The 12020-nt window shown below is 39.9% G+C and overlaps 1 protein-coding gene across 1 annotated transcript in view; it reads left to right on the top strand.

Moving 5' to 3' along the window:
* LOC140237427 (cilia- and flagella-associated protein 410-like) overlaps positions 1–12020 on the top strand; it is a 92553-nt gene that overhangs the window by 66238 nt on the left and 14295 nt on the right. The window contains exon 4 of the mRNA XM_072317350.1: positions 2606–2771. Within this exon, the coding sequence (XP_072173451.1) occupies positions 2606–2771 (166 nt within the window). The remainder of the gene's footprint in view (positions 1–2605; positions 2772–12020) is intronic.

Below are 12020 nucleotides of genomic sequence, written 5' to 3'. Positions count from 1 at the left end.
AGGCTACAGTTGAGGTGGGCTGCCAGAGTTACCCTCTATAGTAGTCTTCAGAATGCATAATAGGGTATGTTGGATTTTCACCATGACTATGCTGTAGGATTTCAGAGATTAAAGAGTGAACATGCAAAATATCTCTGTTTTGTCAATAGCAAGTGTATGAAGTAACTCCTTTGACAGTCATTCACCTGATAACCAAACTTGTTCCCACTGACTTAAACACTGTATTAACCTATTGACGACGAGTCCCAAGTATTGGGCAAGCGTCTATGGGAAAGGCGTCTTGTAGCAAAATCAAACCGTCCTCAACGGGTTAAGATTTCATCACTAGAGTAATTCTTCATGAGCATATTATGAGCTTTCATTGAAAGCAAGAACTATCAGAAAGTGACCATCTCATCCAATCCATATTAAGGTGTGCTAGGGTGATGTTATCCTTGATTACTAGCAAAAGCACTCCAGTACCATGTTGATTTTGATTATCAGTTGGTACTTCGATTCTGCCATTCTTTGTATGAAAGAATTCTCCGATAGGAAACACTTATGCAGGCATTGTTGTTAAACCGAGTGTAAATTGGATGTGGAGCCCTCAGTCTGTGTATCCACATTGTGCCAGTGTCCGCATATTTTCGGCTCTGTGTCTTTGTGTGATGACCATGTGACCCCGTGGGGTCAAAGTGGGACGGATTGCTCCCAGTGTGAGGGCGTGTGACACCCCGTGGTGGATCATGAAATCGATATCCTGGCAAGTTTGCAAGCAAATTCTTGTCATGGGAGACCCGAGGGTCAAGTGTTTGAGTAGGGCTGAGGAGGAACCCGCTCACAAGACGTCAATGGTACCCTCTTCAAGAGTCGGACAGGAGAGGAAGGAGAGGAGGGGAGCAGAGGGGGAGGGGTGGGGTTTGGCTTGGGAGGGATGCAAGTGTGTCACTCTCCATACTTGACTCTGCATGAATGAGGACATGATTAAGCAGTCTTTCTTCTTCTTCTTTTTTTTTTTTTTTTTGGGGGGGGGGGGTATTATAAAGATGTATACATTCCCATGCTGTATCAGCTTGGAGTGTTGAAATGGGTTCCACAGAAGAACCAAAGAGAGCAGTTTGTTGTGTGATGGGAGAAAAAAAAAACAACATAACAATGTATCCTTCCTTTTTTTTTTTTTTTAAAAAGAAGAAGATGCTGTGTATACATCAATATTTCACTTTTCGTCCGATAAAAAGAGAGCAAATTAAAAAAAAAAGTGGAAAAATTAAACTAACTCTGCAGAACTAATTGATTAAAGTGAATTATTGTGTTTCCTAACTGTTACCTCATGCTGGTATATTCTATCTCTCTGGGGGAAATATGTAAATGGCTGAGCTTTAGGGCTTAAGATGATATGCAATGCATTTAATGTTTGGATGAGTGATGCACCCTGACATTTTGATGTTAATCTCTTGAACTGAGCAGCCTGATGCATCATTTAATGAAGTGGATGTCATATCATACATCAGTAACTTTGGTGTTAACTTTGGCTTATTGAAATGTGATCAGGGAATGAGAAGAGATATGGAATTGGACTTAACATGTGAAAACTCATGCATTTTGGCAAGCCTAGATGCAGATACCAATCTATTTTGAGAGAGAAAGTGAAAGAGGGAGAGAGAGAGTGAGAGTGGAGAGAGAGAGAGAGAGAGAGAGAGAGAGATGGGTGAGCATTACGCGCAAAATTGGTTGGCAAAATGAACAGTGGGATCTTGCAAATGCACTCACTCGCCATGCTCTGAATTCAAGGCCGGCACTGGATGGATGTGAGCGACAGCCCTTGCATTCTCTTGTCTCGTTGCTCTTGGTGGCGTCGCGCCGTGTTTGTCAACCGCCAGTGGTCGTCACACAGGTGCAGTCAAACGGGAGGAGTGAGCGGAGAACGGGCCGGCCGCATCTATTCATGATGACGGAGAGGGAAGGAGTATGAGAGGGGGGGAACGTCACACTGCTAGGATCGACAACACTCCAGGTTATGTCTGCCATGGCGATGCGACTACCCGATTCATGTAAATAGCGTTTCATGTGCCTAGTGTGAAACATACTGCTCCTGAGGCATTTACCATAATCGCCTGTAGGAACTTGAGCTCCTTTGATGGAGGTGGTACAGTGTAGCATTAATGTAGTGTTTACTGCTGTTAAGTTCGTATGATACCACGTCAGTGCGCGGCCACATTGCTGTATTTCATAATTGTCTTTTGTAAACGGTATTTAGGATGATTGAATGATGTGTATATTGTAGCAATTTATGTTGTTTATGTCTCTTTATTGTTCTTTTCTTCCCGATTCTTTCCATTCCATTCCTTATTTTGTTGTTGTCATCTCTCTCTGACTATCCCACCTGCAATAAACTTACTAAATGCATCTACTTCTGCTTGTCCATTCACCTTTCTCCTCTCCCATTACTCATTTGGTATCCATGTTCTTTTGATACCTGTTACATCTCATCTTTTTTCATTTTTTTTCTCCTTTGAACATCTCTGTCTTTGCAATCATTAATAACATCTTCCTTCCATCTCATCTCCCTCCCCCTCATCCTCTCCATCCATATTCCTGCCTCATCCCGCCTCCGCTGTCCATCCAGTTGTCACGTTCGACGAGGTCAACCGCGCCCTGGAGGAAGGGGACGAGCTGGAACCCCCCATCACATCAACAGGCATCTACAGCAACGGCCACATTCCCAACAACAACAAGGATAACAAGGAGAACCGCGACAGCTCCATGGAGTTCATGACGTTAGATGAAACAAAGTGAGTCATGCCGGCTACCTCTTTTCCATTTCCACGTTTCCGTGGCAACCGTTCTCAGCCACAAGTGAGAATGGGTTGGTCCGCAAGCACTGACCCATTGTTCCATTCAAGAGGTTTCACATTGTGAGTCAGTCCAAGATTTTTTTTTTTCTTTTTTTCTCTTTCTCGCTGGATGCGGTACGGCATTTCTCTGCTGGCTGAGTGAATTTGTAAGAAAATGAAGTGCTAGGCTTGCACACTCACGCCTTACCTTACCTTCATCGTATGTAGCCAGAGATACATTGCTGATTGGATGAGTTTGTATTCTCAAACCTTGCTTAGTCAATGCAGCTAACAAGCATGCTAACTTTCTGAGTCAGCAACAATTGAACCAACCTAAGGTAGATTGCCATGACTGCGTAAACACTCTTTTTTTTTTTGGAAGGAGAATTCCCATCTTTTTCATCTCAATTTGTGAAACCCATCAGTCTCGGAAGAGAGCGGTGATACATTGACTCATGCCGATTCCCCTATGTACCTGGCTAATTGGTGCAGTGAGAGTTTGATTAACTTGTATGGGCTTTGGTTTTTATCCCTCGCCCATCCACAAAACAAACATTGGTAAACGTTGTATATACCATTATGTAGAAGTTGATTATGGAATGAATGAAATGCAGGCATAGGTGGAAAAAGAAAAACTTACCCACCCCCCCCCCCCCCAAAAAAAAAAAAAAAATGGTAGACAAAGAAAAATGGAGAAGAGCGAGAGAGAGAGCCTTAGGCAATAGATGGCAGACACATTGTCAATAATTGGGACTCAATGAACAGTTTTAGATGCATCGAAAGTATGGGTACATATATGTGTGAGTGTGTCTGTGTCTGTGTCTGTCTGTCTGTCTGTGTGAGTAAGGTTAGAACAAGGAGAGATTTGTAGTTTTTGATGTGATTGTGATCTTGTTGCATTGTTTAGGGTTATATCCTTTATTATTAAGATACATGTAAGATGTGATTTGAACTCTCTTGTGATTGATGCAAACAAGTAGCCAATGCAAATAAAGAAGAGATGATCATAGGAGTAACACTGAATTATATGAGAAAGAGGAATAGAAAAAATTGAGAACAGGGAAAGGATAGGAAGAGGAATTATAATTTAATGAGTCAGTCCATGCAAATAAAGGTTGTATATTTGAGACATTTCAGAGGCATAAAATTGAACAAAGTCAGAAGTAATTTGGAGGGAAAAGTCTGATGCAGATACAGTACTTGGCGAAAAGAGCAGATGACAGCAGCAACATTAAATTGAATCATTGATAGGAAATGAAAAACTGATGAAATTATAAGTGGAATACAAGAAAGGACTATGGACATGGAAGAAAAGAAGAAGGTTGAGAAATGAGAGAGTGAAAAGGATGTGAAGGAGCAATGTGTCCATGACAGATGAGACGAGACAGTGAAATAATTCATCGGCAGGATGGAGCCGAGTGGAGGAGATTACACCTGGACATGTGTCTGCCCAGACCAGGGGCTTTATCTACAGCTGATGTGAACTAAGTGTGAATATCCATCTACCCTACCTGCTCCTCCCCCACCCACACAATTACACAGACACACAGAGACACACACATACACACACACACTTTTTGTTGTTATTGTATACTCAGACATAGCTTGACTCATCTTTGGGAAATTAGTGGAGAACAATTAAGGGTCTTGCCCTTTCAATATCACGAGGGAAACTCTTCTCAGTGAGTTGTCCCTTTTTAACTCTTCTTCCTCAAAATGGTTAGATTGTTCTGAAGCACAAACTGTCTGTTGATTTGTTTACTTGTTAACTACTGGACACTTTAGCAGTAATTCCAGTTAAATGAGTCTGGAGGCTGTCAATCATGAAAGGTATATTTTTGATGGTAGAAGAACTGGCAGACTTCAATGGACAATACAAGGTGATACAGGTGACTTTCAAACATATGCAGAGTGATAAAAGACAACAAGAAATGTTGGGCTTGTCAAGGTAAAAAACAAGAATTCAGCCAATGTAGTAAAACAGTAACTGTTTGCACGTTTTTCCCCGTAACTCTATCCTTGATGAATCTTGCAACATTTGGCCTTCAGTCAAACAGATTGTGACACAGACCCGAGGATTCTCAACAGGTTATCACTGCAACCATCAGTAGCACGTCCTGGCTCACTAGAGAGGCCCTGTGTAAATCCCTGCCTCTCACGTCACTCACAGTCATGCAGAGAATCGATTGCGATGTGTCCTATCAGGCATGGTAGGCCACAATCTAATCCTTGACCAGTCCGGCTAGGCTGCCAGGGATGGCTCTTTACGAGAAACGGCACCGTTACCATGGTAGCAATTCTGTCATGTGCTCTGTGTCCTCCGACTTTAAATTAACTTTGAAGTCTCAAGCATGATTGCTTAGAATCAGCACAAAAAAGAAAAACTTTGCTTTTTACCTTCCCCTCCTTTTCTATTTCTTTTTACTTTCAGTCAATATTCATGGATTTGTTTCTCGAAACAAAGCTTCAGACATTGCATATTTCAACATGGCGACCCCTAGAGACACAGGTCATTAATATTGTCTGGGTGTATCAGTTAAGATTCATGAGTTGGAGCGAACATGATGCCCGCTGAGGAAAGCACTTGAATATGACATGTGTGCAGCACCTGCCTGACTGTCGGACCTGATTTGGATTTGCATGGTGATGTATCAGGAGGAGCAAACCTCGGCCCTTTTGTTAATCTGCCAGAAAAGCAGAAGGTAGAAATATTTCAGAATAACTGGAGACAATTATATAAGGATAACTTTGGCATTATTTTAAAATATTTCCAGCGGAAGTACTAGTAAAAGACAAATTTATAGATAATAATCAGTTGATTTTCGCGAGAGCCAAGATTCGCAAAATCAAAATGCATGCTAAAGTTCTTTTCTACATTATAGGCAAAGAATGCCAGTGGCAATTCGTGCAAAGTTCATGTTGCGAAAAAGGCCATCGGCTCCATTTCGCTAACATGTCATGCCATGAAAAAATCTTGCTTTACAGTATATTGACATCACACAGATTATCTCATACTTGCCAACTAGTAAGATTTTTACGTTAAAAATAGCAAAATCAGAATTTCTGTCAGAGAAATCAGATTTTTGAAAAATATTTAGATATACCTTTCATGTGTATATTCTGAAGATTTGACCGAAAGTAAGATTTTTAACTTCAGTTTGCATATAGAATAAGATTTTTGCAATCCACAAGTAAGATATTTCGTCTTGAAATGTTGTCAGGTACATGTATGTTATCTCTCCCTTTAGAAAACATACAATATAAGCACACACACATCCGCAGTATCATGACACAGGGTGCCAACATACTTGGCATAGCCATGTCCTGATACTATGCAAGGAGAAATCTTGTACAATGAGCCTGCTGTTCTCCGAGCATCTTCACTCAATAAGTTGTTGGCATCTTTTGGGTTAAGGCATTCTCCTCTTTCAACACGGAGGGGAGCAGACAAGTGTTGCTTTATTTTCTCCGGGAGCGGCACAGTCACTTCCTTGTGTGCCCTTCATGTTTGCCCACCATGTCATCACTTTAGATGGCCAATCACAGGGATCTGGAGGGTAATCCGGCGATTCTTCGTAGACAATAATTAAGACTCTCGTGGATTGCCGGCAATGCAGGGATGAGTGATGGAGGGATAAGTGATATGGCATAGGCAGGGGCACCTTCAGCTGAACCTGATATACACACACATACACACTCCATTTTTTTTTTCTTGCGACAGAGGTGGGAAGGTTTTTTTGTGTGTGTGTTCAGGGTAGGGGAGTGGGAAGTTACATGAATTTCGCTGGATATACTGTTTTGCAAAAAGATATTGAAGTCCTACACGTATATTTTGTGACAAACAGAAAATTTATGTCTCAAATATACATGTATGAATATTCATGATAAAGAAGAAAGAAGGAAGTTAATATTAAAAAAAGATGGAAGGATGGGATGACAGACTTAGATTAGGAAGGAGACATCATACTAATCCTCCCCCCCCCCCCCACACACACACACAAACTTACACTTTGACCTCTGTCATGGAAACATGTATTTCTCATGTGTGAGACGTTCTAATTCGTATTAGATATGTCGAGAAATGCAGGTCTTTTATATATAGAATAAAATTTTGTGAATTATACAAGTATTGATGATGAAGGAAGAAAGAAATGAAGGCAAATAGAAGAAATCTGTTCATGATTCTGATTCTTTTCTCCTTTTTTTTATTTTGTTCAGTGGACTGTCCTCTTATTGATCTTTTTGTCATCTGTATTAGAATAGTTATGCAATTTATGTTCTCATTTGTTATCATCGTGACTATGGAAATCATCCCAAGTATCTGCATCTGGTTGAAAACAGCAAACACCTTTCTTACTGTGCATCAATATTTTCCCTCAACATCACTAAAGTTTCACACAGTTTCTCAGATATGGTGGGGGAAAAAAATATGCAATTTCACAATGAAAAAAATAGATATTCCATGCTCAGTGTAAACTTGCCAGAAAGAGATCTTCCTCCTACATATCTTGAGAGTGTCAGAACAGGAGAAGAAAAAGAGCAAAAATCAATGTTCGCAAATTACAGACCGCACGGCTCGGAAGGAAGGTATCTGTTTGCCGTGTTTGTACAAGACGGAAATCGATCGAGTCACAGGTACCCCTTGGTCCCGGCGCTGTTGGCTCAGCTGCCAGGGGAATGAATGTCCATGTAGGACGGCTCTCCTCAGAGAGGGAGGGAGTCAGAGGATTCTGCGAGAGGGAGAGGTGCTGCCGAGGAAAAGATGGTTGGTTTGTGGTAGTATGTTTCAGCCAGGGAATGTTTGTATTGGGTGGAATTAATATGTCTCTGAAGGGTGCTTGGAAAGTGGGATGCAGCATTTTAGTCGGACGCTGTGATACTTGAGATAATTTCAAGGGTGCGTGGTACAGCCACGTATAACAGCCCAAATGTGTTTGATTTTTTAGACGGACTTTCGTGCAAGTTATGCAAATACACTCATCTCCTTGTTTTGTTTCATTTGTACTTTCTTTTTAGAAATAAATTTTTCTCCCTAGTGAACCCAGTACTTCAAGCAGCAACTCTCAGCACACATTTTGACTACTTAAAGGCATAATTTACCATTTGTAGATGAAACAAAAATCCAGCACTAGTGCTTCAAAAAAGTTCTAAAATGTGAGTTAGGGATAAAAACAACCAATGTAAAAATTAGAACCAGTATAATCAATGTCAAGTATTGTTAAATGTACAAAATGTGAACAATAGTTATAATAAAAGTGTTTTTTTATACTAAACCATCTACAGTTATGGTTTAATGAGAGAAATAATGATATCTCCCTTATATTTTAGGCTTTATTGCAAAAATTTTATATGGTAGGATGTTTTGTGATACAACTGACCTACACATATGCATCAAATGTGATATCTTGAACATTTTTTAAATCACTGTTCCCAAAGGTAAACAGGACCTTTAATTTAGTCTGTATGTATGAAACCCAAAGTCCATTTGTGTGTGTGTGTGTGTGTGTGTGTGTGTGTGTGTGTGTGTGTATTAAAGAAGTCCAATGAAGATGCTGACATTTCATTTTTGGTTCCGTAATTCTCTGCTCAACCATGTGTGAATGACGAGAAACGTGACTTCTTATATGCAGAATTCCAATCAAATTTTCCATGCTTTTTTTGTGTACATGTGTAGCTTACAACAATTAGTGTTGATGATAATTTTCAGTTAATTTCTACCTTAGATTCTAGCCAACTTACATTGCTCAGCATGAGTGGTTTGATATGGTTGTCTGGCATCTTTCCAAACTAATTATGCATGATGTTATGTATGTGGATATGTTTCTTAATACACAAACGTGTATTTTGTGCTTAGATACTGATAAAGGCAAGAGAATCTCATCAGCATGAAGGGTTTAGCGATTTTTTTTTCTCCTTTTATGATTGTAGGAAGTATCAACAACCATCCATCGATCCCCCTGTGCCAGTAAATTTTTGATGCAAATACCAGCACCAGAATCTGGAGGTGGCATTTTTCATCAGTGTTCAGCTCATTAGCCTTATTTTAAAACTTCCATCTCTCGAAATAGAATATAGCAAGACCTTGTTAGCCACAGTCTGCTTGTCAGTCACCATGGAGAGAAAGTAGATTCTGATGAATATGATTATATGTAAGCTCTACAATTAAGCAAAATCCAGCAGCTATCTTAAAAAGCTATTACCAAGGAGAGTAATGCGGTCTTAAAGGGCAAGTCCAACCTAGTATTGTGGTGCTAGGCAAGAAAGTTCATGTAGAAAATTAAAGAGAAGCAGATCAGTGAATGATTGAGAAAAAATGGACACATAATACAAAGGTTGTAATTTGTATAAGTGTAGAGACTAGGGCAAAATGGCAACTCTGTATGATGCTGTTGTTGAGGAGATCTCCACCAGTTTTGTAAGAAATTTCACTTATTTTCATTTTTCTCAAATAATTAGGCACAGACAGATATTATCCGTTTAGGAGGACATGCAAAAATGAAGTACTACTCTAGCTATAAATCAAGAACAGATCTGAAGAAAAAATTTTCTCAGTAGAAAGATGAAAACTGTGTTTTTGTGTTTGTTGTTGATTATTTCTTCTTTATTTTAACACCAAGAGGAGAGCTAGAAGATGGACAATCGTGCATTGAAACTCTGTGTATTCCCATAAGGGAGCTTGACTGTAGGTCTCTCTAACACCTCGTTCATTCTCTGGTGTCTATTTAAGGCACTAGTAGTCTATCAAGGAGTTTTTGATGGGCTCACCCTTAACCTGAACTAAGCCCGTGTATGCAGTTTACCCTTTTCCTGCACGGAGGCAAATTGATAAAGGGTGATATCCAGATTTATGGCTGGCTCATTGACATTCAGAGCTAATGGTCCATATTTTGGGGGCTAAATGACTCGCGAGATGTCTTTCGGTGATGAGAATGATTGTCAGTTATGGGCTCTGTCTTTTTGTGCAAATGAGGCTATTTCTTCAGTAGGTCCTTGGCTGCGATGGGCAAGATATCATAGAACATTAAAACAATGACATTTTCTGGAATTATTCTATGTGAGACTGACTTTCTCTTATTTCCTTTGCAAGTTTCCTTCCTGAGAATGGTGTAGAGCAGAGATAATGGCCAAAGTTTGTCGGAGAGAAATTCAACTGTGCTTTTGTATCATAGTTGTAGGTATATGAGGCACACAATATATCCAGACTTGTTTCGTCATTATTGCTACACTTCCCATTAATAATCTGTGGACTATTACTAGAATATGTTATGGCAACAAACACAGAACCTTTATTCACATACCTTTCATTGTATAGCTTAGTGCATGGTGTGCAGTATAATGCCAAGGATTAGTGTTGAGTAATTGTCTTTATAAAATGATTGCGTGACCACATTTATGGTTAATGATATCCTTCAAGCCCAATCAAGTTTATGTGGCTAAAGTTACTATTTTCAGAAATCAGTGTCTTTTTCTTTATCATGTAGTTATTTGCAGTAGGTGTATTAATGCAGTTTTATGTATGTGCATGTGTGTGTTTGTGTGTATGTGTGTGCTTGTGTATGTTTGAGTGTATGTGTGTGCTTGTTTATGCGTCAAAACAAAATATTGCATGGGGCCCCATGTCGAGGTGTTTTTATCTCTCTGGATGGAGTTTGGTCATTTGGAGAAGGTCAGACTTCTTGGAGGAGATATGAACGCAGCACCCTCGCTCTCTACATCCAAGCCAGCCTTGAACCTGTCCATCCTTGCGCTAAATGCCTGAATCATCTTTAATTGGATGGCAGTGATAATCAATGACGACACGAAGACATCTCTTCTTCCTCTCTGTAGAGCTCCTTGAAGGGTGCATGGGTTGGGGGGGGGGGGGGAAGGGTCGGTGCCCAGTGCCCAGTGAGGCATGCTGAGATTGGTTGAGATTGGACAGGCGAAAAAATGAGACGGTGCGCATGCGGAGTTGGTGGTAGATGATGGAGAAAGAGAGAGGGAGACAGAGAAAGAGATGCTTTGGCATGGGATATGGACTTGAGAGGGGAAAATGGAGAAAATGAAAAACCGAGAAGAAACTTTCAAGGCGAAATCATCAAATTTCAAACTTCATAAGTAAGGATTGCATCAGCTTCTACCTCAGTGCCAGGAGGATGCTAAAATTCTTGTACATGTGAAGTCAGAAAGAGGAGCGATTTTTTGTCTTTATTCTCTTTTTTTTCATATCTACCTATTTGTGATAATGTTTCATCAGTACCTTTGACGTATTTCTAGACAAATAGTGACACACTTGAATAGAAAATGATGATATCGTGGACTTATGTTTGAAGTATTGATCATAACTTTTATTAGCAAATGGTAGAGTTACATGCTACATGTGCATGGCAAACAGTGAATGTCGGAATTGCAGTTGGGTATCTTTCATTTCTTAGAATGAGCTAAATGGCAGGATGACAGCTTGAAAGGAGACTAAGAAAACTGAGAGAGGCTGCCTCCAAACAGTATTGTAATGTGTTCGGTAGAAGGAAACAAAACTGTTTATGCCTTAACAGTGTGTGATATCACACTGGCCACAGGAGAGTGTTATGAGAGGAGAGATAGAGAGTTAGATAGACAGACAGACAGACAGACAGACAGACAGACAGACATACAGACAGACTGACAAACAGAGAGGAGAAGAAAGATAGGAGGAAGGAAAGAAGGAGAAGGAAAAATTTTGGGTAAAAGCAAAAAACAAATGTCCAGGACAGTCTCAGGGCGTGCAAGCAATCTCGTAATTCTCAGAAATTCACACAAACATGCTTGCAGGGGAGTTCCCAATCTACCAGCCTTCCTGTTTTGCAAATGCTACAATCATATAATCCAAGGAGGTCCTTTTCATCTGCAGAAATGAACTACTGATAAAAGAACAAGTTTTAGCTCGGGAAATGTCTTATCCTTCAATGATACGTAAGATAAATATAATTATTTTGCCAGCCTATCATGTAGGAGAAAGCTTAAATGGAAACTGTCCCCATGAGTTAAACTTTGTAGTGTTTTATTTTCTTCCAACTTTCTTCTTCCAGCAGAGAAAGTGCGCAAGTCTAACTCAAATATTTACTCATATGTTTTACTCAGATCTAGATACAAAAATTTGTCTCTCACTATCTCTCCATATAGATATACACGTATGTGTATATATGTTTAGTGAGAGAAAGAGGAGAGAAAGTATAGACACAAGACAGA

Source organism: Diadema setosum, chromosome 14 (assembly GCF_964275005.1).
Source record: "Diadema setosum chromosome 14, eeDiaSeto1, whole genome shotgun sequence".
Lineage (NCBI taxonomy): Eukaryota > Metazoa > Echinodermata > Echinoidea > Diadematoida > Diadematidae > Diadema > Diadema setosum.
This window is presented reverse-complemented; position numbering and strand designations above follow the sequence as displayed.